This window comes from Narcine bancroftii, chromosome 9 (assembly GCF_036971445.1).
Source record: "Narcine bancroftii isolate sNarBan1 chromosome 9, sNarBan1.hap1, whole genome shotgun sequence".
In the NCBI taxonomy this organism is placed as follows: domain Eukaryota; kingdom Metazoa; phylum Chordata; class Chondrichthyes; order Torpediniformes; family Narcinidae; genus Narcine; species Narcine bancroftii.
In genome coordinates, this window is record NC_091477.1 from 48,805,398 (window position 1) to 48,829,818 (window position 24,421).

Consider the following 24,421-nt stretch of genomic DNA (forward strand, 5'->3'; position numbering starts at 1 on the left):
TACCCAAAAGTGCCAGAGAAACTCAGAAGGTTACACAGCAGCATTAGGAAGTGCAAGGCAGTCAATGTTTTAGGCTTGAGCCCTTCACTCCTTGCTCCATGGCCTGGACATTCTTTCAGAGATTATCTGATTCCTTAAAAACGTGCTTATTTTGACATTCATGTAAACTAATTAATACAGGTCTAACCAGCTCTGCTATTTCTAATAAGGACAACTTATCTTCAAATGTCATGGTGAACTTCCTTCAAACTGCTTCCAATGTAAATGCACAAAAGTGCAGGAGAAACTCAGCAGGCCCCACAGTGTCCCTTGGAGGCAAAGATATATAGCCAATGTTTCAGGTTTGAGTCCATCATCAATGTGTGCACCTGATTTAAAAGGTAAGGGAGGAGGGAAGAAGGGGCAAGAGGAAGAGCATAGTCTAACAGCCAAGAGATCATGGGTGGATACAGATAGGAGGAAGGAGAAAAAAAGATCAGGGGAGGGCTATGGCTCTGTGAATGCAGAACTGGAAGATGGTAAATTGAAGGATAGAGAGAGAGCAAGACAAGGGATAGGGAGCTGGAGGAAAGGAGAAGTGGGGATATGGAATGAGAGAGGTGGGGAATTTGGGAGGTGGTCTAAGATGCTAATTCCATCTGGTTGGAGGGAGCCCAGATGGAATATGAAGTGTTCTTCCAATTTATGGGTGGACTCAGTTGGGCAATGCATGAGACCATGGACAGACATGTCAGCATGGGGATAAGGCAGGGAATTGAAATGGGTTTCCACTGGGACTTTCCTGCTAGTAAAATGGACAGAGTGAAGGTGCTCAGCAGGGTGATCTCCTACAATGGGAGCACCAGATACAGTAGAGGACCTGTGCAGTGCAGGTTCACAAGTGAAGTGTTGCTTCCCTTGTAAGGACTGCTTTGGACCTCTGGTGCTGAGGAAGGAAGTGTGGATGCATTGTAGCTTTTCCTACGGTCACAGGGATAGGTACTAAGGGGTCAATTGATGAGAAGGGAGTGAATGGATGAGGAAGTCAAGGAGGGAATGGTGGAAAGGGAAGGTAAGGGGAAGATTTGTCTGATGGGATCGCATTGTAAGTAGAAGAAATTGTGGAGGAAGTGAGGACCAGGTCATATGTTCAGGGAATGGAGGATATGTGGCCGAGGGCCGAGTTCATAGCTATCCACCTCCCCTGATCAGTTCTCAGCTTTTCTCCCTTGCCCTTTTATCCCTATCCCCTTTTGGCCTCTTGGCTGTTGACCTATGCTCCTCTCCCTGCCTCTTTTTTGCTCCTTCACCTACCTTTTTATTCAGGTGCCTGACTTTTTTTGCCTATACCTTGGTGAAAGGCTCAGGCCTGAAACGTTGATTCTATTTTTGCCACCTAGGGATGTTGAAGGACCTGCTGAGTTTCTCCACCACTGTTGTGTATTACTACATTTATGGCAGCTGCAAACTTTCTTGTTTCGCTCCAATGTAAATTCAATCTTCCTTAAATGGAGAGATCAAAACTATCTGCAGCGATCACTAGCTATAGGATTCTGTATACCCACACTGATGCCATTGTCCTGCTCTCTCCCCACAGCCCCCTGTCGGTCCCCACACTGATCCCACTGCCTCAATCTGTTTCCACAGCCCTGTGTTGGTCCCCACGCTGATCCCACTGCCCCGGTCCCCACGCTGATCCCACTGCCCCGGTCCCCACGCTGATCCCACTGCCCCGGTCCCCACGCTGATCCCACTGCCCCGGTCCCCACGCTGATCCCACTGCCCCGGTCCCCACGCTGATCCCACTGCCCCGGTCCCCACGCTGATCCCACTGCCCCGGTCCCCACGCTGATCCCACTGCCCCGGTCCCCACGCTGATCCCACTGCCCCGGTCCCCATGCTGATCCCTACTTACAAATAAAAGTTTACAGGTACACTACTGTATCCCATATAGCTTTGCTCAGTTTATAATATGGTGTTTGCACAACGTTCACATCACATAACGCCCAATTTCACAGAATGTTTCATGGAAATGAAGTTATTCGAGAATGCTAACTTTTTGTTGCACCTACAATGGTACAGTTGTTATTTGCTTGGCTGAATTTTGTAATTTCTCTCCACATCAATATTTTCCTGCTAAAGTGGTCTTACTATACACAACAGGATGTACAAGTCATTGAATGAGATACTTTGAATTTTTTTTTGTTTCATCTGCACATGCAAAAAAGGAAAAACTATGTTGAATTATTCAGGTTAGAGACATCATTACAGGGAGAAAAACAGTGAGTGTTCTGTGTCAATGATCTCTCCTGCCTGACCATATTTCAGCCTTTTTTTTAATTTTGGAATTTCTGGCATCTGCAATATATTTTTTGCTACAACTGAAATGTGGTCTCTACTGCTCTCTGCTGGTTGTTTTAAGATGAGCAGCACAAAATGACAATTGGTAGCACATTGTTTATATCTGCTTTGGTTGTTAATACAAAGCTTGCTTTTGCATCACAATGAAATTTAAGAACATTTGGATTTTCTATGTTTTTCTTATCCTTTATCCATTATCCTTTTAATCCATGATGATGCCTCCTAAATATATTTCAGAAAAAAGGTTGTGCAGAAGAATAATGGTTTGAAAGTATTGTTTTTCCTCTTCCCATTAGCCAGGTATCTGTAAGAGGTAGCAAAGCTCATTTCACTAATTTTAGTTGTATAATTTCCAGTTCTGACTACCATATAAGGTGAAAGTGAATCTAAGGAAAAACTTACTCGTAACACTGTTTAACACAAAATCAACTTGGCTCAAAAGATTGGTTTGGTTTTGTGTCTGTCTACTGAGCATGTGTTGAGCAACTAATCATAGCTCCCGGGGTTCTTTAAGTCATGTAGAATCTGCACAGTAAATCACCTTGCGTCAAAGTTGGCAGGGTTTATTTGCTATTGCTCCTTGTCAGGTTATCTATTGTGGTGGTGTGCTTGCACTTTACAGTAGTATTACAATTATTCAGCTCAAACTCAAAACCTAAGCTAGCAGGAAATTGTAGAATCTATGCTTGCATCCCTAGTGTTTGAGGCTTGTGTACTGATTAGTAATCTTCAGTTTGTACCATGCGGTATCTTCAGAAATCCTGTACAGCCACTTCCAACTTAAAAGAGAATTTTACTTGCCAACGGATAATGAATTAGCATGTAAATTTTGAGTTTTTTTAAAATATAATTTCTTTGCTTAAAATAGTAATTCACAAGGATCTGTTCAGAGAAATTAACTTAGCATTAATTTCTTTTTTTTTAAATTTTTTATTTTTCACACCATAAATCACATTAGCCATGATATACACTTTTTCTTTTTCACACATATACAGTACTTAGCATTAATTTCAAGGGAAAATTTATCAATTGCATTTTGTTCTTAAGGCAGAAGTTCACAACCTTTTTATGCACACAATATTAATCTAGTGTTTGGACCTTTGAATCATTCATTTCCACAAATTAGCACGTATTATAGGTGTTAACGATATTAACAAAAGTTGGAATTCAGGCTGAGTTTGATCACCCTTTAAGACCACATTCATAAAACTTTCCAAAGTAGTATCTTGGAAGTATGTAAATGAGGCTATTTTGCTTGAATTGCAAGAACTAGATTAGTGGAACTGGGCAAAAATTGTGGAGGGTTTGCCATAAAATGATAATGCAGTGTATCCTAATGGTGTTCAATAAATACCAAATAATTATTAAATAAACGGGGATCATAACACAGGAATGAGAGCAATTGTGATGTAATAAATTTGTGGGTTTTCTTGCAGTGAGGGATTGAAATTATACTACTAGTCTGTTTACAGTGCCCTGTAGAATGGTCTTCAAACCTTTTTTGAGATTCTGGAATCTTGTGCATATTATACCTTGAACATGAGGTGGGGAGGGTGGAGACGAAGAATACTTTGCTTAATTATTGCTTTTGGGACATGGCATTGTCACTGGACCAGAGCCCAGAGTTCACATCATAACATCATTTAATTTTTTTTAAGATTAATCTAATGGTCATCATTACTGTCCTGGAAGAAAATTCCAGCTCGCTCCCTAATGTAGAGAACCTGCCCTGCAATCTGTGTGACTTGCTCTGCATGTGAATCCAGATCCACTGCACTACTAAATGAATAATGTAATAGGCCCCTCTCTGTAGGGGCCTTTATGTTGGGAATTTAAGTGCTCTCCTTGCATCCTGAATAACAATAGAAAATATTTCTATTAGTAAACATGCTCTGAGAATTTGAAATCTAATTATATTTTGAATCTCATGGTTTTGTGCCTCACTATTTCTGATTTTTTTTTCCCCCTCCTGCATAGGTTTCAGCACCAGGCACAGTCAACAGCAAGTCAGCAAATAACCTGGTAGACCTACTACTTGACACAGGATTTGAATCCAATCAGATTCCTTCAACAGGTAATGTTCAACCTTTTTGTTCTGTACCAGAGCCTGTCTGCCTTGAATAGCAACACTGACCAATTAAGTTATTGGAGCCATTTTCCTGAGGCACCTATGCCCATTTCCAATAATCAGGCTGGTTAGGCTTCTGTTCTTGCTGCATGCTTCCAGCAATTCTACCCTATTTTTAATTAAAAGGTTACCTTGGGATTATTTGTCACTTGAAAAACTGGGATCCAGCCAATAGAGGAAAATAATTAGACACAAAGTATCTGCATTGTGTCTGGTAACTTTTTTAAAGCTTTTTTTTTACTTCCTGACAGAGTGCTATTTTGAAAGCTGTATTTATTTATATATATATAATTTTTTTTTAAAAGAATGCTAATTTGTTGTCTTCATGCATTCTGATGTAGTTCACCACCACCTGTTCTCTCCAAATTAGGACAGGATGGAGGAAGTTTATAGCTTAATCACTGCTGTGGGCAGTTGCCTCAATGTATACTGGAAATGAAACTTAATGTCTTCAGTGGGTCTTTTTCATAATAATCCCGTAATTTGACTGGATTTTCTGTAGACTTCCATTTTAAAACAAAACCATTTTTGGCAACCGCCTCTGACAGTATGATATTACGTTGTCTTCCTCTTTAGTTGCACAAGCTTATTATACTTCAACCTGGTTGAGGTTTGAATCCATCCAATTGTTCACGCAGAGGCAAAGTACTGCAGATGTTGGAAATGAAAACACAAGGAATGTAGAGCAAGCCAGACAGGATCTGTGGAGACAGAACATATTAGCTTATCAGGTTGATTACTATTCATCAATTTTGTGTTTGTATACAAGCATCCAGATTTGTGTTTGCAAGTACAATAACTTAACAGCTGCTTTGCTGAATCCCCAAGGACATGATTTTTAGCTGCATGATCAGAAGTGAAAGGAGTGTGGTAGAGGGAGGGGCAGTTTTGGGGAGGGTTGCATGGAGCAGTTATAAAATGAGTGCCACACAAGAAAATGGTCACAATTTTAAAACATGATATTTCATCTGATTCACCTTGCAGTCTTATTATAGATGTATTGAGTAAGGCTGGTAATGAGCTTCTGTATACAATTTTGAGGTAAGCGGAATGTAGTTGGACCAATAAAGCTATAAATGGTAGAGCAGAATTTCAGTTAAATGAAATTTCTCGTTTCCTTTTTGCTTGCCAGTACAGTTGATTAGCAGATAAGACATCATTTAAAGCAGTTAGATTTGTCGTGAGATGACCAAATTGTGAAAGGAAGCATGTCCGATTCCTTAAGACTAATATACTCATTATATTATCATGCACTTTGAAAAGGCCCTTCTGATTTTCCATCTCATTGCTCCTGAGCTATTTATAGAGAAGTCATGCTACATTGGAATAACTAGTGTGTTACAGAATGGCAGATGGTCTGGATATCTTGCAGCTATCTGATGACTTTTTAGGAAGAGTACCAGATGTTGGACATTGTCCCCCTGTGCACATGATGGTGTACAGAGGTTTATTTCCCACCCGAGTGATTCATAAGCACATTATAGGCAAAGATGTTGCAATGCAATTCATGTAAACTGGATATGATAGTTTGATAAAACCCAGGTTTTAAATTCTGATCTCAGTTTTAAGGTAAACTATCAGATGCATGCAAAAGACATGGTTCCATAGTTGTCTCTGGATATTTTAGTGTTTCCAATGAATTCCTCCTGAGAATTGAAAGGATTAGGTTTTGGTATTGATTTTTAATTTAAAAAATCATATTTTCCATGATTTACACATATTTATATTTTAAAGTATGTAAATGGCAGTAAATTAAATGCAGGTTTTAGCATTACAGATAGGAGATGCAACATTACTTCTGGCAATGGAAGCTTCAAATATGTCCTCATTCGGTCTACAGGGGTCCCTGGGTTATGTAGAGCTCCTTCCCTGAGAACTCTCCATAAACTGAATTTCCCCAAAATTGGAATGTGAAACTTTCAGCCTCAACAGCCCTTGCAGACTGATTAACAAAGTATAGTCAGAGGAAAATCAGCACAGGTCAAAGAATTGTTTCCATCAAGTGCACTGTGATAAATATTTGTCTGAAGGCAGCTCCGTTCTGTAATGGTGGTGGGGGAAATGATCTGCTAATCAACAAGGAACCTATTGACAGTTGAATGAAAGACCATGTGTGCAAACAAGAGGTAGCTCAGGGGTTGTGCTATTTGATCTTATCTGAAGAAGAGTTTGGAAAACTCAATGGCTCTTTGTATGGGTGTTCTGTGCATTGTATTTTGGGAAGATCAGAGTACTATTCTAAAGAGCCGCTTGGGAAAACTTATGCAAAATTGAGTCTTCGGTAACCTGCCAGCAACTGTATGGACCCTCTGCACACATTGTCTCATGACCAGTTTAACAGGCTAGTCTGCCGTGTTTTATTCCTGGTTATTGCACAGTATTTGCCAAATTAGTGTTCTCTTTGGACCAAATGTACTGTGAGCAAAAGAAAATAGGGTTGTGACTCTCATTGTTTGTGAGGATATTGAGAAGGTGGAAGAATTAACCAGGATTCCTCCTAGTGATATCTCTTGTTTGTATTTTGCATCAACATCTAAGCTTGTGCATTGAACATGATTGTTTGATGAATGGGATCATTTCCTATCAAACATCTGCAACAGGACACGAGGAGAGAAATGATCAGTATCCACAGTATAATCCTAAAAAGAGCCCTAATCCCAGTCAATAATATTTGTACGACATTAAATGTTCTCTTTGCATTTTATGATGTGTGTAGCAGATCTTGGTTTACCGTTGAATTATGCTAATTACATTGTGATTGGATTTTGCTGTCTAATTCTATTAAGTATATGAAAGACAAACATGCAGTTAGATGGTCCTTTTGCAATCTGTGGTTGCCACCAAAGTACTTGTCAGCTATTGTACTTTCAGAAGTACATTTTATGACAAAAGTAGTCAGTCGGGTTCCTTTACGACATACAAGTTTGCCTAATGAATTTACAAGGTCTAAGTACTATTTATTTGCTAGCACTGTTTTGCTTGATTACTCTGGTCATTGTTTTGCCTTGTATAATATTTTGGAATCAATTTAAAAAAAACTTTATTAAAAATAAATGCTCCAGCTTCTACGATATGTGGACTTGACTGAGGTATTAAATAAAGTTTAGAGATTTAATTGGTTAGTGATAAATATATTAGCTGAATTTTTTTAAAAGATTTTGTATTCTTGCATCTCAACTCTTCATTCCCTTACATACACAATTTTCCCCCATTGTTAATGATCTTTTTTGTTATATTTTGGTTTATTATTGGAACAAAAAAACAGCCAATTATGCATTTAGTTGTATTACAAGTTTTTAATCATTGAATTCAATTGTTAGTCACCCGTACCAAAATGCAGTGAAAAGCTTTGTTTTGCATGCTATCCAGGCATTAATAAAACAAAAGTGCAGGGCTAGTTTTACAATAATTTAAAGTGCAGGGTGCAGTGCGACAAAGACTGTACAGGGTATGGGGGAGAAAAGTACAGTTAAAGTAGTGTCTGATACTAGCAGGAAAGTGTAGGGATGTGTTTTGAAGCTTTTGTACCTTCTGCCCAATGGAAGAGGGTGAAGAGGGTTTGATCAGGATAGGATGGATCCTGAGTCACCAGGAGGAGTAGACTGAGTCAATAAGGAGAGGTTCGTTTCTGGGATGGCCTGAGCTGTATTCACAACTCTGCAGTTTCTCGCAGCCTTGAGCAGGGCAGACCCCTTGCTGAGCATCTGAGCAAAAAAAAATTGGTGAGAGAGTTTGGAGACATCAAATTTCCTTGTGCTTCTAAGAAAGTCGAGGTGTTTTTGTGCTTTCTTTCTATAAGAACCCATAGCATGCATTCTGAAAAGTCACTAAAACTTGCCAATGGTGCTTCCCTGGATTTGATGATTTTTGCATTTCATTGAGATTGTTGTCCAATGGGTAAAAGCTTTCAGTTAATACTGTATAAACACTGTATGTTGATATTCTCATTATTTTCAGCTAGATGGATTATGTAGATACCAGCATGTAATGTGTGGTAGCACAGTAATCAAGTGTTCTGAATTGTTGGACCAGAGGCACAAGCTTGAATCCCACCTGACTGCTGGGGAATTTGACTTTATATAAAAGGTTAGCCATGAAACTACTGGATTGATTCAAGAGTGTCTTTAACAAAGGAAATTTGTGACCGTACTTGGTCTGTCTATGTCCTTCAAGTTTCATTAATGTGGTTGTCTCTTACAGACTCTAACGTACCTTTGCAAACATCTTATTCATTCGGTGTTGACATTAAAACAAGGCAATATGAGAGAACTGAAGATATACATGTTAAAATACCCAGTCTTAAACACTCTTTTATTTGAATAATAATGTACAGTTTTGTATAGAAACAAATGCATTCAGACTTTCCACATTTACTTTTTTAAAAAGCTCTGTCTCACCCGATGAATGGGCCACTTGCATGGCTGAGGCGAGGAGAACCCTATCCAAGGTGAATCCACACAAGGCAGACAACATACCTGTCGGGTAATGTGCAGACCAACTGACGGAGGTTTTATGGATATCTTCAACACATCATTGTAGCATCCATCATCCCCACAGGTTTCAAGGCGGCCACAATTATCCCGATAGCAAAGAGGACAACAGTAACAGATCTCAATGACTACTGCCCCATGGCACTGACCTCCACCATTATGAAATGATTCAAGTGTATGGTGATGGAGTACATCAAAGCGCACCTCCCAAGAATACTGGACCCATTTCAATTTGCCTGCAAATGGAATCATTCCACTGATTATGCATTGTCCCACTTGAAGAACTACGTCTCATATGCCAGCTCCTGTTCATTGACCGGCTTGGCATTTAATACAAGTATATACCAGAGGTTCATGGAGAAGCTGTCCTCTGTGGGACCCAAAACCCTATCTGCAAATTAGTTTCTGGCCTTTCTAACAGAAAGACCACAGTCTGTTTGGGTTGGCAGAGAACATTGATCAGCATCATGCTGAACACTGGCAGACCTCAAGTCTGTGTGCTTAGCCCATTCTTCTTCATGCTACTGACCCACAGCTACAATTCTAGATCCAGCTTTAATGGAGTCATCAAGTTTGCAGATGACACAACAATAGTTGGTTTGATTAGCAACAATGATGAAGTTGCACTTCAGAGAAAATGTGGAAGATGGTGTGAAATGGTGCGAGAATAACAACCTGAGTCTCATCGCGGACAAGATGAAGAAAATGCTTGTGCACTACAGGAGGGCCAGGGATGACCATTCTCCACTATATATTAATGGTTTGGTATTGTAGAGAGTGGAGGGCACCTCTCTAAACAGTGTCTCCAATTCCTGAGAAGACTGAAGCAGGCAATGTTAAGGGCCACCATCCTGTCAACCTTCTACAGGAGCTCTATTGAGAGTGTCTTGGCCGGCTGCATCAGTTGGTGGTACAGTTGGTGCAGAGAAGTGGATCAGAGGTCAATCCACAGGACCATAAAAGCAACAGAAAGAATCACTGGGTTTGCCTACTCCTACTACCCCTCCCCATCGACATGATTTAAAGAGGGCTCACAAAATTGTTGAGGACCCTTAGCATCACACTCACAGCATCTTCCACTACTGCTGTTGGGAAAGAGATGCACTGTACAGGAATATCTGAGCCAGAACCACCAGGCTGAGAAATTGTTTCCTCCCATGGGCAGTGAGACTGCACAACAACTTATGAACTGCTCATACAAATCCTTCTGGCTCTGCTATTCATTTAACAATGATATTTATTAAATATTTGTACATATATACAACTCCAATTATCCAAAATGGTCAGGACTTATTTTGGGAGATTGAATTTTTCAGATAACTGGTCATTTTTTTTGAAAACAGCTTAGTAGCAGCAGAAAATTGCATGTATCAATGTTTAAACAACAAGGGAAGGCTTTTTAAGCATTAAAATAATGCTGGACACCGCCAATCCCCAACATCTCCCCAATGTCGCTGCCAATCACTGAAACCTCCTTACCACTGCCACCGATCTCCCGACACGACCCCACCGCTGCTGCTGATCCCCAGGGAGGCTTCCTGGGCGGGTGGAACACTCACTAGTGACTCAGCGGGCTCCTGTATCCCTGTGGGATCATTCTGGCAGGGGCTGTTCCAGCTTCGTATCCTGGTTGGAGCCCAACATAGACCTAGTCTTTGCCTGCGCACACTCCCCCTCCCAACGGCTGATCACTAACACCTCCCCACTGAGGTCCCCGCTCCTGCCCAGAAGCCCAATATCCCCATTCCAGCTATCCTTGATGACACTGGGACAAGGGATTCTTCTGACTGCTTTCGGCTGGGAGACAGTGGCATTCAGTTTGAGAAGGAGAGTTGGAGAGAAAAGTCAATAGGGGAAGGTAAAGAAGAAATTGAAAGAGAGAGGGTAGGGAGTTACCTAAAGAGAGGACAATCGACATTCTAATTTCGTGTCAGGTGAATTTGTTTCAACCTCTGAGGTCAGTGCAACTCAAAGAAAATGTCAGATAACCGAGGATTTCTGATTGTTTCGAATATCCTCATTTATCGGAAATTTTTTGAGGTGAACAGTCGTAACTTCCAGGTTCAAAAAATTTTCAGAAATTAGGATTTTGTATAATCTGATTTTGGATAATTGGAGTTGTACTGTTATGTCTGCATGTGTTTGCAGTTTTGCACCAAGGACAGGAGAACACTGTTTCATCGGATTGTACTTGTAAAAGATAAATAATTGAACTTGAATTTGAAAACCCTTTTCCAGGGTTCTCAGCAAACCCAGCTAACGGGCAACTCCTTCAAAGTGGACATTTCTAAATGCCAGGAAGCCAAGTATATGAGCCGAAAGGCATAGAAAAATATGTGATTGTCCTCCAATTAATTTAATTGATATTTTGTGCAAGCTTTATTTAAAAAAAACTAGTTATTTCATTGATGGGCTGGTTGATTGACAAGTGGTTAAGTGACACTTTTGTTTGCCTTGTAGGTGGGACCAGTGAACAACTTGGAGGATTTGCAGACTTTGCCTCAGCAAGTACAACACCGAGTCACTTCCCTTTGACACCAGGTACTCTATTACTGTTGTGAGCTTATCTAGTATTTACACTCCTCATTTATATCTTCAATAACAGCTCATTTATGTGCTCATGCAGTTCTCTATATCTCAGAGGTAAAAATTCACATGCCAATCTAATATGATGTAACGTTAATGTAATCAGTCTCTTAGGCTTCTGGACCAAAAAGATGACCCAGCAGAATATTAAAGACCATGAAGTTTGACAAGAAACTGCTGTTGAGGGGAAGACAAAAAAATACCCTCCTCTTCTGAGGTTTGCACTGTATGAGACAAATTGTTCTAAAATGATAATTGACCAAAATCACTGCAGCAGAGCCTTGAGGGTTAAGGATAGATTAAGGTGCAAGCTTTTAGAAGCTGTTCATAATGAATGTTGAATTAATTGATTTTTACATCTCAGTGTTGTGTCTTGAAGCCAGATGACATGTATCGTTATCAAAAAGGTGTGAAATGTCAAGGCCTCACAGGGCATCAACTTCCTTCCACATTTATCTGGTGTTCAAGTGGTACATTGAAAAATGTTGTAATTGAGAAGCATGATTTGTTATGCAATGAAAGCCTGACATGCACAGTTAATTCACAGAAGTGAACCCCATGCATTCCGTCATTGTGGCTTAACACTTCAGCAGTGCTTTCACTGTCTGCCTCATTGTGTTGCCGATCATGACTGACACATTATGATTGGCATGGGCAAGTTGGGCCAAAGTTCCTGTTTCTGCGCTGTATGACTCTGACTGTTTGACATTGGTTTAAATAATAGACACCATTTGTTACATTTTTAAAGCCTATCTTTCTTTCTTTCTTCTTTGGCTTGGCTTCGCGGACGAAGATTTATGGAGGGGTATGTCCACGTCTGCTGCAGGCTCGTTGGTGACTGACAAGTCCGATGCGGGACAGGCAGGCACGGTTGCAGCGGTTGCAAGGGAAAATTGGTTGGTTGGGGCTGGGTGTTGGGTATTTCCTCCTTTGTCTTTTGTCAGTGAGGTGGGCTCTGCGGTCTTCTTCAAAGAAGGTTGCAGCTCGCCGAACTGTGAGGTACCAAGATGCACGGTTGGAGGCGATATCAGCCCACTGGCGGTGGTCAATGTGGCAGGCACCAAGAGATTTCTTTAAGCAACTCAAAACGGTCAATCAGTTTACCTACCTCGGCTACACCATTTCATCTGATGCAAGGATCGGCAATGAGATAGACAACAGACTCGCCAAGGCAAAGAGCGCCTTTGGAAGACTACACAAAAGAGTCTGGAAAAACAACCACCTGAAGAAACACACAAAGATCAGCGTGTACAGAGCCGTTGTCATACCCACGCCCCTGTTCGGCTCTGAATCATGGGTCCTCTACCGGCATCACCTACGGCTCCTAGAAAGACAGGGCTAATGGACCTGAAGTGGTTCTTAATTATTTAAGAACAATGGAGTGTTTGCTTTATTTAAAAACTGAAGTATCTAAGTATTCAATAAGAGTGCTGAGGAAGCCATTTGTTTTTAAACAAAACCACTTGAGCTTCTTGAACAGAGATGAGGTCAGAGGTTGTTATGGATAAGGAGTGGTTTTGAAAAAGGAACAGAATTTTGGTAGAAATAAAACTGATAGTCATGTAGTTTCCAAGAATTGGGACTGATCTCGTTGATGTAACTCGCATGATTTGGAGAAATATATTCAGACATATTTGGATCAGTTTGGAGAGTATAGAAGTCAAAACCCTGTGACACCCAGAGGTTGGAACCTTGTGAAAGACAGGATTGAATTACAGTAACCAGAATAGGTGCTGTTGTATGTTACACCTGGGAAAAGAGAAACACAAAATAAGTGGCTTTTGAAACAAGGAAGACCACTTCGCTGTCTCTTTGGAAAAGAGGACAGAATTTTTGTATGGCCATTTTGTTTAACCCTTGTCTGGGTTTGTGAAATCATTGTAAAAGCAAATAGCCACGTTCCCTGTCTCTTTGAAAAGAGGCAGATTCTTCATGTGGAAAACAAATTTCAAAATCTTCAGTAAAAAGATTTGATCCTTAAAAGACAGGAATTGTTTTCTCCTTTTCACATTGGTGGCTCAAAAGATGGTCACTTTTTAAAGTATCTCAAGACATTTCATCAAAAGAATTGTGAGTAAAGAGGTTTGAAGATATGATGATTAAAAGCACTTTCTGAACTGAGAATTTAAGCCCTTCAAGCAAGAGTAAAATGATGCTTGATTTAAATGTTGACTTTTCAGAGTGGGGCTTGAATTAAATGCACAGGCGCGCGCGCATATACACGCATGCGCGCGCGCACACACACACACACACACACACACACACACACACACACACACACACACACGTTAAATTTAGAGATAAGAAAAATGTTCTTGATTAATAAAAAACTATTATTTTGAATTTACCATTGTCTGGAGAAATTTCCATTGCTGATCCTTTGTTAGTGCTAACTAAGTCCCTTAAGTTCCAAACAAAAATGAAAAGGGTTGTTAGTTCGTAACACTCCCATACATTTTTAAGGATTATTCTGAGATGTTAATGAATATGATTAAAATATATTACTAACTAGATACAGTAGATGTACCTTTAGTTTAATTATGGATTGTGTTGGAGTCTTTCTTTGGCTTGGCTTCGCGGACGAAGATTTATGGAAGGGGTAAATGTCCACGTCAGCTGCAGGCTCGTTTGTGGCTGACAAGTCCGATGCGGGACAGGCAGACACGGTTGCAGCGGTTGCAGGGGAAAATTGGTTGGTTGGGGTTGGGTGTTGGGTTTTTCCTCCTTTGCCTTTTGTCAGATGATCATTGGAAGAATTATGAAAATATATGCAGAGAGATATAAAGATAGTCTCAGAAAACAAACATTCTTGACGCAGAAAAATCGGTGCATGGGCATTTTTCAGATTTTAACCCTTGCATAGCCCAGCATCTACAAGTACAAGCATTTTTCAACCTGTACTGTAACATAGTTTCCATTTGTAAGCAATTACTTACCTCTAAACTGACTCTGTTTACTTGACTCAAGTTCCTGCATCCCTCTTGGAATACTTCTGTTTTAGCACCATAAAATAAATTTATTCTGGTTTTCCAAAAATCAACATTAATAATTTTGAAATAATTATCTTTAGTTCCCATTTCCATCCTTTATGCCATCAACAAATTGAAGATGTGAGATTATTTGGCCATAGGATGAGCTCCAACCATCTACCCAGTCCACCTTCAAGACTCTCTCCCACTTTCACATCAATTGTTTGTCACATTTGTTATTTGTAGGCATGTCTATACCATTGCTTTCCTGGTTCACTTTGCATCTTTCATTGAGTGCTGTTTGTATTTTACTGTAAGGATTAAAGGCAAAGTTAGCAGGCATAAGGAACCTTGGTTTGAGGGATATTGGGGATCTGGTTAAGAGAGAGATGTACAGCAGACTTAGGCACAAAGAGCAAATTATGGAGTTGAGGATTATAAAAAGTGCAGGAAAAAAATCTTTAGAAGGAAATTAGGAAGGCTAAAAGAAGACATGAGGTTGATTTGGCAAACAAGGTGAAGGAAAATCCTAAGGGCTTTCATAGATATATTGAGAGCAAGGGACAAATTGGTCCTCTTGAAAATCAGTGTGTTCGGCTATGAATGGAGCCAGAAGCAATGGGGGAGACCTTAAATGTTTAATGCCCCTGTATTTACTTAGTAAACTGGCACAGTCTTTGGAAATTAGGCAAACAAGCAGTAAGGTCATTGAACCTAAACAGATTAGAGGATAAGGTGCTTGCTGTCTTAAAGTGGATAAAGGTAGGTGAATTCCCAGGGCCTGACAAGATATTCTCTTGGACCCTGAGGGAGGCTAATGCAGAACTTGCAAATGTATTTAAAATGTCAGGTGAGGTGCAGAGGTTTGGAGGGTAGATTGTATTTTAATGTTGTTTATAAAAGGCTCCAAAAATAACCCAGGAAATTATAGGCCTGTGTATCTGACATCAGTAAAAAGTAAGATATTGGAAGATGTTCGAAGAGATCACATATACAAGTACTTGGATAGTCAGGGTCTGACTAGGCATAGTTAACATGGCTTTGTGTATGGCAGGTAAATCAAGGAAATTACCAGGAAAGTTAATGAAGGGAAGGCTGTGGATGTTTTCTACATGGACTTTAATAAGGTCTTTGACAAAACCCCACATGCTAAGTTAGTCAGGAAGGTTCAGTCGCTCAGTATTTATGGTGAGGTTGTAAACTGGATTCAACATTGGCTTTATGGGAGAAGTGGTGATAGATGATTGCTTCTCTGACTGGAGATGTGTGACTAGTGGTGTGCCTCAAGGATTGATGCTGGGTCCTTTGTTGAATGTCATCTGTGTCAATGATCTAGATGATAATGTGGTAAATTGGGTCAGCAAGTTTGCAGGTAACACAAAAATTGGAGGTGTAGTGGAGTGCGAAGAAGGCTTTCAAAGGTTGCAGAGGGATCTGGACCAGCTGGAAAAATGGCAGATGGAATTTAATGCCGACAAGTGTGAGCTGTTGCATTTTGGTAGGACATTCCTGGTAAATGGTCGGGCACTGAGGAGTGTAGTAGAACAGAGGGATCTGGGAATACAGATAAATAGGATGGTAAAGAGAGCTTTTGGCATATTGATCTTCATAAATTGAATATAGGAGTTGGGATGTTATGGTAAAGTTGGATAAGACATTGGTGAGGACAAATTTAAGTATTGTGTGCAGATTTGGTCACCTAACTACTGGCAGGATATCAATAAAATTGAAAGTGTCCAAAGATTTACTGGGATGTTGCCTGGACGTGAGGAACTGAGTTACAGGGAAAGGTTAAACAGGTTAGGATTTTATTTCCTGGAGCAGAGAGGGGAAATTTGATAGAGGTTTGCAAAATTATGATGGGTATAGAACCGGGCTTATCAACCAGTTGCCCACTGGTGGACAACCACAGTGTGCTTCCATGTGGATCACTAAAAATATTCAATAAAATACATTAAATTAGATAGATGTGTTTCTTACAGAGTTGTCTGACTTGAAAATATTGCTCAGTCATTGCCATTGGTGGGCGATGGCATGTTAAGCCATGAGCCAGGTGGGTCTAAGAATGAAAAAGGTTGAGAACCACTGGTATAAAGTGCAAGTAGGCTTTTTCCACTAAGCTTAGGTGAGATACAAACCAGAGGACATGGGTTAAGAGTGAAAGGGGAGAAGTTTAGGGGGAATTTCTTCACACATAGAGTGGTGGGAGTATGGAACGAGCTGTCAGCTGAAGTGGTGAATACAGGCTCAGTGTTATCATTGAGAAAAATTTGGACAGATACATGGATCGGAAGGGTACGGAGAGAGATGGAGTGGGTGCAGGTCAGTGAGAACAGGCAGAATAATAATTCAGTGCAGACTAGAAGAGCTGAAAGACTTGTCTTTCTGTGTTTCTATATACTTTTCACAAATTCTGTAAGAATGAATTTTATTTTGTATCTCAAGCTTTTGTCGTGATTTTTGAATACTATTAGGGAAAATTTCTGTTGCCCAAACAACTGGCACATAGGCACACACATGTAAGAGTGAAGAAGAGAAGTTAGATTAGTAACTATAAATTGTAGTATTCTATCTTACTACAAATCAGATTTCAGTTTGTAGTATGTTTGACATGCCACTTTTATATTGTATTTCTCAAAGCTGTTATAAAACTTCACACACTGAAAAACAGTAAGAGAACATGGTGGCCTTGAGGTATTAAGAATTGTGATTCCATAAATAGCAACATTTGAATATATAATGGAGTCCATGTTGATGTTGGGAGGAATGTAGGAGTGGACATTTGAATATATAATGGGGTCCGTGTTAATGTTGGGAGGAATGTAGGAATGGACATTTTGAATATATAATGGGGTCTGTGTTAATGTTGGGAAGAATGTAGGAGTGGACATTTGAATATATAATGGAGTCCATGTTGATGTTGGGAGGAATGTAGGAGTGGACATTTGAATATATAATGGGGTCCGTGTTAATGTTGGGAGGAATGTAGGAGTGGACATTTGAATATATAATGGGGTCCGTGTTAATGTTGGGTGGAATGTAGGAGTGGACATTTTGAATATATAATGGGGTCCGTGTTAATGTTGGGAGGAATGTAGGAGTGGACATTTTGAATATATAATGGGGTCCGTGTTAATGTTGGGTGGAATGTAGGAGTGGACATTTGAATATATAATGGAGTCCATGTTCATGTTGGGAGGAATGTAGGAATGGACATTTTGAATATATAATGGGGTCTGTGTTAATGTTGGGAAGAATGTAGGAGTGGACATTTGAATATATAATGGAGTCCATGTTGATGTTGGGAGGAATGTAGGAGTGGACATTTGAATATATAATGGGGTCCGTGTTAATGTTGGGAGGAATGTAGGAGTGGACATTTGAATATATAATGGGGTCCGTGTTAATGTTGGGTGGAATGTAGGAGTGGACATTTTGAATATATAATGGGGTCCGTGTTAATGTTGGGAGGAATGTAGGAGTGGACATTTTGAATATATAATGGGGTCCGTGTTAATGTTGGGTGGAATGTAGGAGTGGACATTTTGAATATATAATGGGGTCCGTGTTAATGTTGGGAGGAATGTAGGAGTGGACATTTGAATATATAATGGGGTCCGTGTTAATGTTGGGAGGAATGTAGGAGTGGACATTTGAATATATAATGGGGTCCGTGTTAGTGTTGGGTGGAATGTAGGAGTGGACATTTGAATATATAATGGGGTCCGTGTTAATGTTGGGAGGAATGTAGGAGTGGACATTTTGAATATATAATGGGGTCCGTGTTAATGTTGGGAAGAATGTAGGAGAGGACATTTGAATATATAATGGAGTCCGTGTTAATGTTGGGAGGAATGTAGGAGTGAACATTTGAATATATAATGGGGTCCGTGTTAATGTTGGGAGGAATGTAGGAGTGGACCCTAGTTTTATAACTGATCTGAAGAAAGGCACACCAAGCAATGAATCAGTCCCTTGTGCACTCAAATGCGACTTGATATTTTACTAGCTCTGTAAATTATTTTATACCAGAATGAAACTGTGATTGAGTGCATTTTGTCATATGGGTGTTTATAGGAGCTTGTTTTCTCCTCCTCTTTAGCATGTCTTTTTGAATGCAAAACACTGAACACTTGTAGCCAAACACTGAACTGCTCCCCATAAAACACCCAGGTGACTGTTTTTATTTTTATGTATGTAATCAGTAAGATCTTTGTATTTAAACAATCGTGTACCCAGGCCACATTTTTGTCTGCCTGGATTTCTCCAACAGCAGTCCCTTTCCCCATTGGTCCCACCCCCTTATGGTGAATGAAGGGATCAGAATTTATTGTCCTGAGCATGCAACACGAACTTTGTTGATTTTTGGCAGCACAACAGGTGCAAAATTTGCTATAAATTTCTTTTTGCACGAAAAAATGTAGAGAAAAACTGAGGTAGTGTCGGGGGTTCATTATCCATTCGGAAATTTGATGGGAGAGTGGAAGGAGCTGGTTTTGTACTTCAGGCTCCTGTACCACCTTCCTGATGGTAGCAGTGTAAAAAGGGCATGGCCAGAGTGATGAGGGTCCTTAATAGCAGCTGCTTTCTTGAAGCATCACCTCTTAAAGATGTCCTTAATAGAGTGAAGACTAGTGCCCATGATGACGCTGGCCACGTCAATGAAACTGATCCAGTCCGGATCTTATCTATTGACAGTTCCCCTTGTCACTGCACAATGAATGTTAATGCCAGTGGTTTTAGGTTTCATTGCTGTTTGAACAGGTCATTCTGAGAATTACATCTTTAGTAAAAAATCTCCAATACATGATATTACATGAATCTTCTTTATTTGATCTATTGTTACTGCATTCGCTGAGATTTTTCGCTAATTTTGATCATGAATTACACAGTTCTTAAAAATAAAAAAGACCTACCGTTAAAAGTCCTCTCAACACACTTTCTGCACGCCAACTTTCCACTGCTTTAAAAGAGCCTCATTTGTACATGGAAGATGGCAGTAAATCCAGATGCTGGGGGCATCTAGTCCGCAGCATCCAATTCATTCTGTGTTGTTAGATTGCAGCCTTGCAGTTACCTTCCAGGTAGTAATTCTGCATATAGGCCTATTGAGCAGATCTTGGCAGGACACAGTAAAAGATTAATGAACCGTGCTTCATTTAAAAGTGATAAGTCCTGCTTTCTTTCGTACCTTTTAAGTGCAGCAGTTCTTTTTTTTATAAAAAAAATGAATCTGGCAGCAGCCATTCAGACTGAGGTGGTTGTGCTTAATGTTGAAATCGATGAGGAAAAAGGAAATGCAGCAAGTTTGTATGGGGGGGGGGATTGTCAAGTTGAGGAGGATATTCATAAGTCCATGACTAATCTTGCACACTACGCGTCAATGCATATTATAAACTCAGTCTGAACGAACCATTTTTAATATGTATAATTATGGGTCTCAGGAAGTTGATTTACATGTGCTCATTTTGTGCTGTTCTTTGTACTTACTTTAAAATGCTACTTGATGCAGATTCTTGTAATAGGTTTATAGAACCTAAATGCTTTTAAAGTCTCATAACCATTCAAAAATGATTAATCTGGGTTGAATGTTATTTCTGGAGGGACCATGAGTGTTACAAAAGGATTAATCAAATTTGAAAAATGATTTCTAAAGGGACTGAAAGTGTTCAGCAATGATTAATCTTCTTTGAGAAATGATTTCCAAAGGGGCTATTACTATTGCTGTGCAGCCTCTAAATTAATACAAGCAAAGACGGCTCAAAACTGATTATTTGTCCGGCAAGAGTTTCATCTTTGTGAAATGGGGGCGTTTAACTTGATCAACTCCTGCCTGCTGTACAATGTGGGGGGAGATGGGAGTTCTGCTTCTCTTTGGCCCTCCCTTTCTTCGTCCCTTCTGCTGCTCCCCTAATAACCAATTAGTGAGAGCACTGCTGAGGATCCAGACCCTACAGAGCAGAGGTTAGGTTAGATCGCTGAGCTGGGCCAGGTAATGGCCTGGAAATGAGGATGTTGCTATTGTCGTGACCCCCCACTCCCCCAGAGAAACATGTGGTCAAATAATCTGGTGTTCATGCAAAGAATGGGTAAAGAAATAAGAAGCACCTGGAGTCTGTGAAATCACTAAATGTAAAAGAAGGGTAAAATTTAAGGGTGAGAAAGAGAATATTGGTATGTTCCACATGAAGAAAATTAGCTGGTTTTTATTTAGCATGAGCAGTACAGAGGAAGGATTGAATCACACTTGATTGCATAGTTAGAAAATGACAGAATCATAGGATCAGTTCCCACAAATTTCTGAAAGAGTTTTTAAAGAACACTTCAGAAGACTGAGGTTTAGTGGAGGTAAACAAGAAGTCTGCAGATGCTAGGAACTAATGCAGCACACAAGTGCTGCGTGACCTGCTACTATCCCTGGAAAGTGATAGGTAGTCTAGACATTTAAGCTGCGAACCCTTCTTTAGGTGTGTCAGGTAGGTGTCTGAATAAGAAAATGGAGGATTTTTTCCAGAACTAAAAGACTTTATTTGAATCTTGCAGACATTTCATTAAAAGGCAATGACATGCATGTCCAAAATAAAAGTTCCATTACCTCGCAAGAAACCATGATCCATAGGCAATACGTTGAAAAAGATAACTAAATACAGTTTTTTTAAAAAACCTGGTATTTGGCATTGGGAGATGCCAGATAAGTGTATTTGCATGATTGATGAACTAGCCATTAGGGGTTCGCCAATTTTAAACTTGTATTTTTTACCAATTTATTTTCTGCAATTTTTTTGACAGTTGCTTGAATTCTGGATAATGGGGATTTTACTGTATTTTAATTTATTCAAAACTATATCCCACTCTATTTAAGAGTAAACACCATTTTCTCTTCTCGTTACCAACCCTGCACACCATGCGGATGGCAGAATGGTGAGACTGTGAATTGTTGATTTAATTTGAAACAGTAGAGTGAGTTGATCGTCTTTCTTCATAATAAAATCACGGAGTGAGGTAAAAGTGGTCTCAAGCAATGGCCAGGTAAAACTGCAGCTTTTGAGTCGGACACATCTGCAAAAATAACTTTACATTCACCTTTTCCTTTCCACGCACATACCAGTGTTTTTTAAAAACTGCATTTAGTTATCTTTTCAACGTGTTGCCTATGGATCATGGCTTCTTGTGAGGTAATGAAATCTTTATTTTGGACATGCCTTTTAATAAAATGTCTGCAAAATTCAAACAAAGTCTTTTAGTTCTGAAAAAATCCTCCATTTTCTTATCCACCTATGCCATTGTGATTAGTAGTGGGGAAACAGAGGGGTGGGAACAGAGGGGTGGAAACAGACATGTAGAAACAATAATTAGAAAGGGATTACTTAAAGTGGTATGTGAGTGGAAAGAAAAAGGTTGAGAATCACTGTTCTATATCCTGCCTGCTTCCCATCTCTTTTCCTCCAGATGGAATTGATAATAGAGGGAATTGCAACTTGAGTGACAAAGTGGTGAAACTGGTACTGCATTTTCAAATTTTTGCCTAACATGCAGAGTTTAGAAATCAATAGTTTGTTAACCTGAATGTCAGGAGTAAGAGATTGTTCTCTGAAGTTACACAGATAACTGGATTGCTTGCCTTTTGTGCACATGGTCTTGCTACTGTCCTGTGTTCATTCTGTTAATTAATTAACATACTTGGAGAAGTAACTCCAAAGTCTCCAGATGCTGTGTTTGTTGCGCAATGCTCAAAAGTGCTAGAGAAACTTCTGCACTCACCCATATTCACCCATGGCCTCTTGTCAGTTGCTGCCCCTTCTTCCCTCCTCTCCTCACCTCCCCCCACCCATTTTTATTTCCAGCGACCACCTGCTTTTTGCTCATGCCTTGACAAACGAATCAGGCCTGAAATGCTTCCTTTCAACACTGCACGACCTTGCAGAGTTTCAGTTCTGTCGTCATTTTGTAATAACCTTGTCTTCTGCATTGATCTTGTAGTTTAAACCAGTCATTGTTAATCTTTTTTTTGGCGAGGGCCCCCTTTGGATTCTGCTCATTTTATGGCTCCCTTCCCTGTGAAACAGTCAAGTTTAGTTGGTTTCATCTTTCCTACTGACTCCATAAAAACATGAAATATATTTATGTAACAAGGGGTGAAAAGAAAACAAGGCTGATACTCTGAGCATAACAACTGTGGCTTGTGATTCCAGAACAAATAGACTAGTAGGGGTTCAATGCACCATTATTCCTAGATCTTTCTGTTCCCCTCTCAGCCTTCTACGTTCCAAGGAATAAAGACCTAATTTGCTCAATCTTTCCATGTATTCCAGATGCTGAAACCCAAGCAACATTTTTGTAAATCTGCACTCTCTCTATCTTATTAATATCCTTCCTATAAAATTGGTGACCAGAACTGCACACAGTACTCTAAATTTGGCCTCACCACCAATGCCTTGTACAGTTTCATCATTACTTCCCAACTCCTATCTTCTATGCACTGATTTATATATGCAAGCATATATAATGGCCTTCTTCACCACCCTATCCACATGCGCTCCTACCTTCAGGGAACAATGCACCATTATTCCTAGATCTTTCTGTTCTACTGCATTCTTCAATGCCCTCCCATTTACCACGTCTTGCTTTGATATCTCAGGTGAAGCCCTCAAGAATCCATGTTAAACAACATGATTTTAAAAAAAAATTACAATACACACAAGAGCACATTTTAAATTTAGACATGCAGCATAGTTACAGGGATAACAAGCCCTTCTGGCTCTTAACCCACCCCCCCTTCCCCCCACCAAGATACACAAATTAACACAAACCCCAGATATTTTTGATGGATTGGAGGAAACAGGAGCACCAGGAGGAAACCTAGCAGTTACAGGGAGAACGTACAAACTCCTTCCATACAATCCTGGTTTCGAGGGCACTGTAATATTATTCTAACTGTAATGCTAGCCAAAGGGATATGGGAGACCGTTGGAAAAGGCTGGTATATTAAAGGGAGCTAATTATTCTCCTATACTGTGAACTTGTTTTGATAGTGAACCTGAACCCCAGCTGAAGGATGGCTTGATACTTTCCAGACAAGAATGGTGTGCCAAATTTGAAGCTACTTGAAGCATTTTTTTAAACAAGCAGCTGGGGATGGGACCTAATACATCCGTAATTGAGCAGTGTTCAATTCCACTGATCCTAGTGTAGCGTTCTTGTACATTTAAAGTTTGGCATATCTCCAATGTGTCCTCCATGATGGGAATTGACAAATAATCAAAAGTCCGTGAATTTAATTCTTGGATAAGTAGTTCAAGATTGGGCATGGGACAAGAGAAAAATCAAAACAAATAACAAGTATCCGAGTTTGTCATCATTACAAACCTTAAACTGCAAAACTGGTGGATATTCAGGACAATGGCTAACGGAAGCTCCAGGAGCAGAGATTCCATTTGTTGGTTTGTTGCATGATTTTAAATGTACAGATGCTCCTCAACCTATAATGGGGTTACGTTCCAATAAGATCATAAGTCAAAAAAGAATACAGTACCTAATGAACATCACAGCCTAGCCTACCTTAAACGTGCTCAGACCACTTACCATAGCCCACAGTTGGGCAAAAGCATCAAGTGTTAAATTGTATGGGTCTTCTTTTCTTCTTTGGCTTGGCTTCGCGGACGAAGATTTATGGAGGGGGTAAAAAGTCCACGTCAGCTGCAGGCTCGTTTGTGGCTGACAAGTCCGATGCGGGACAGGCAGACACGATTGCAGCGGTTGCAGGGGAAAATTGGTTGGTTGGGGTTGGGTGTTGGGTTTTTCCTCCTTTGCCTTTTGTCAGTGAGGTGGGCTCTGCGGTCTTCTTCAAAGGAGGTTGCTGCCCGCCAAACTGTGAGGCGCCAAGATGCACGGTTTGAGGCGTTATCAGC

At 40.1% G+C, this 24,421-nt stretch overlaps 1 protein-coding gene across 3 annotated transcripts in view; it reads left to right on the forward strand.

Annotated features, from left to right (window-relative positions):
- clint1a (clathrin interactor 1a) overlaps window positions 1–24,421 on the forward strand; it is a 155,850-nt gene that overhangs the window by 112,304 nt on the left and 19,125 nt on the right. For all 3 annotated transcript variants that reach the window (XM_069899035.1, XM_069899037.1, XM_069899036.1), the window contains exons 8-9: window positions 4,318–4,414; window positions 11,419–11,499. In XM_069899035.1, the coding sequence (XP_069755136.1) occupies window positions 4,318–4,414; window positions 11,419–11,499 (178 nt within the window). The remainder of the gene's footprint in view (window positions 1–4,317; window positions 4,415–11,418; window positions 11,500–24,421) is intronic.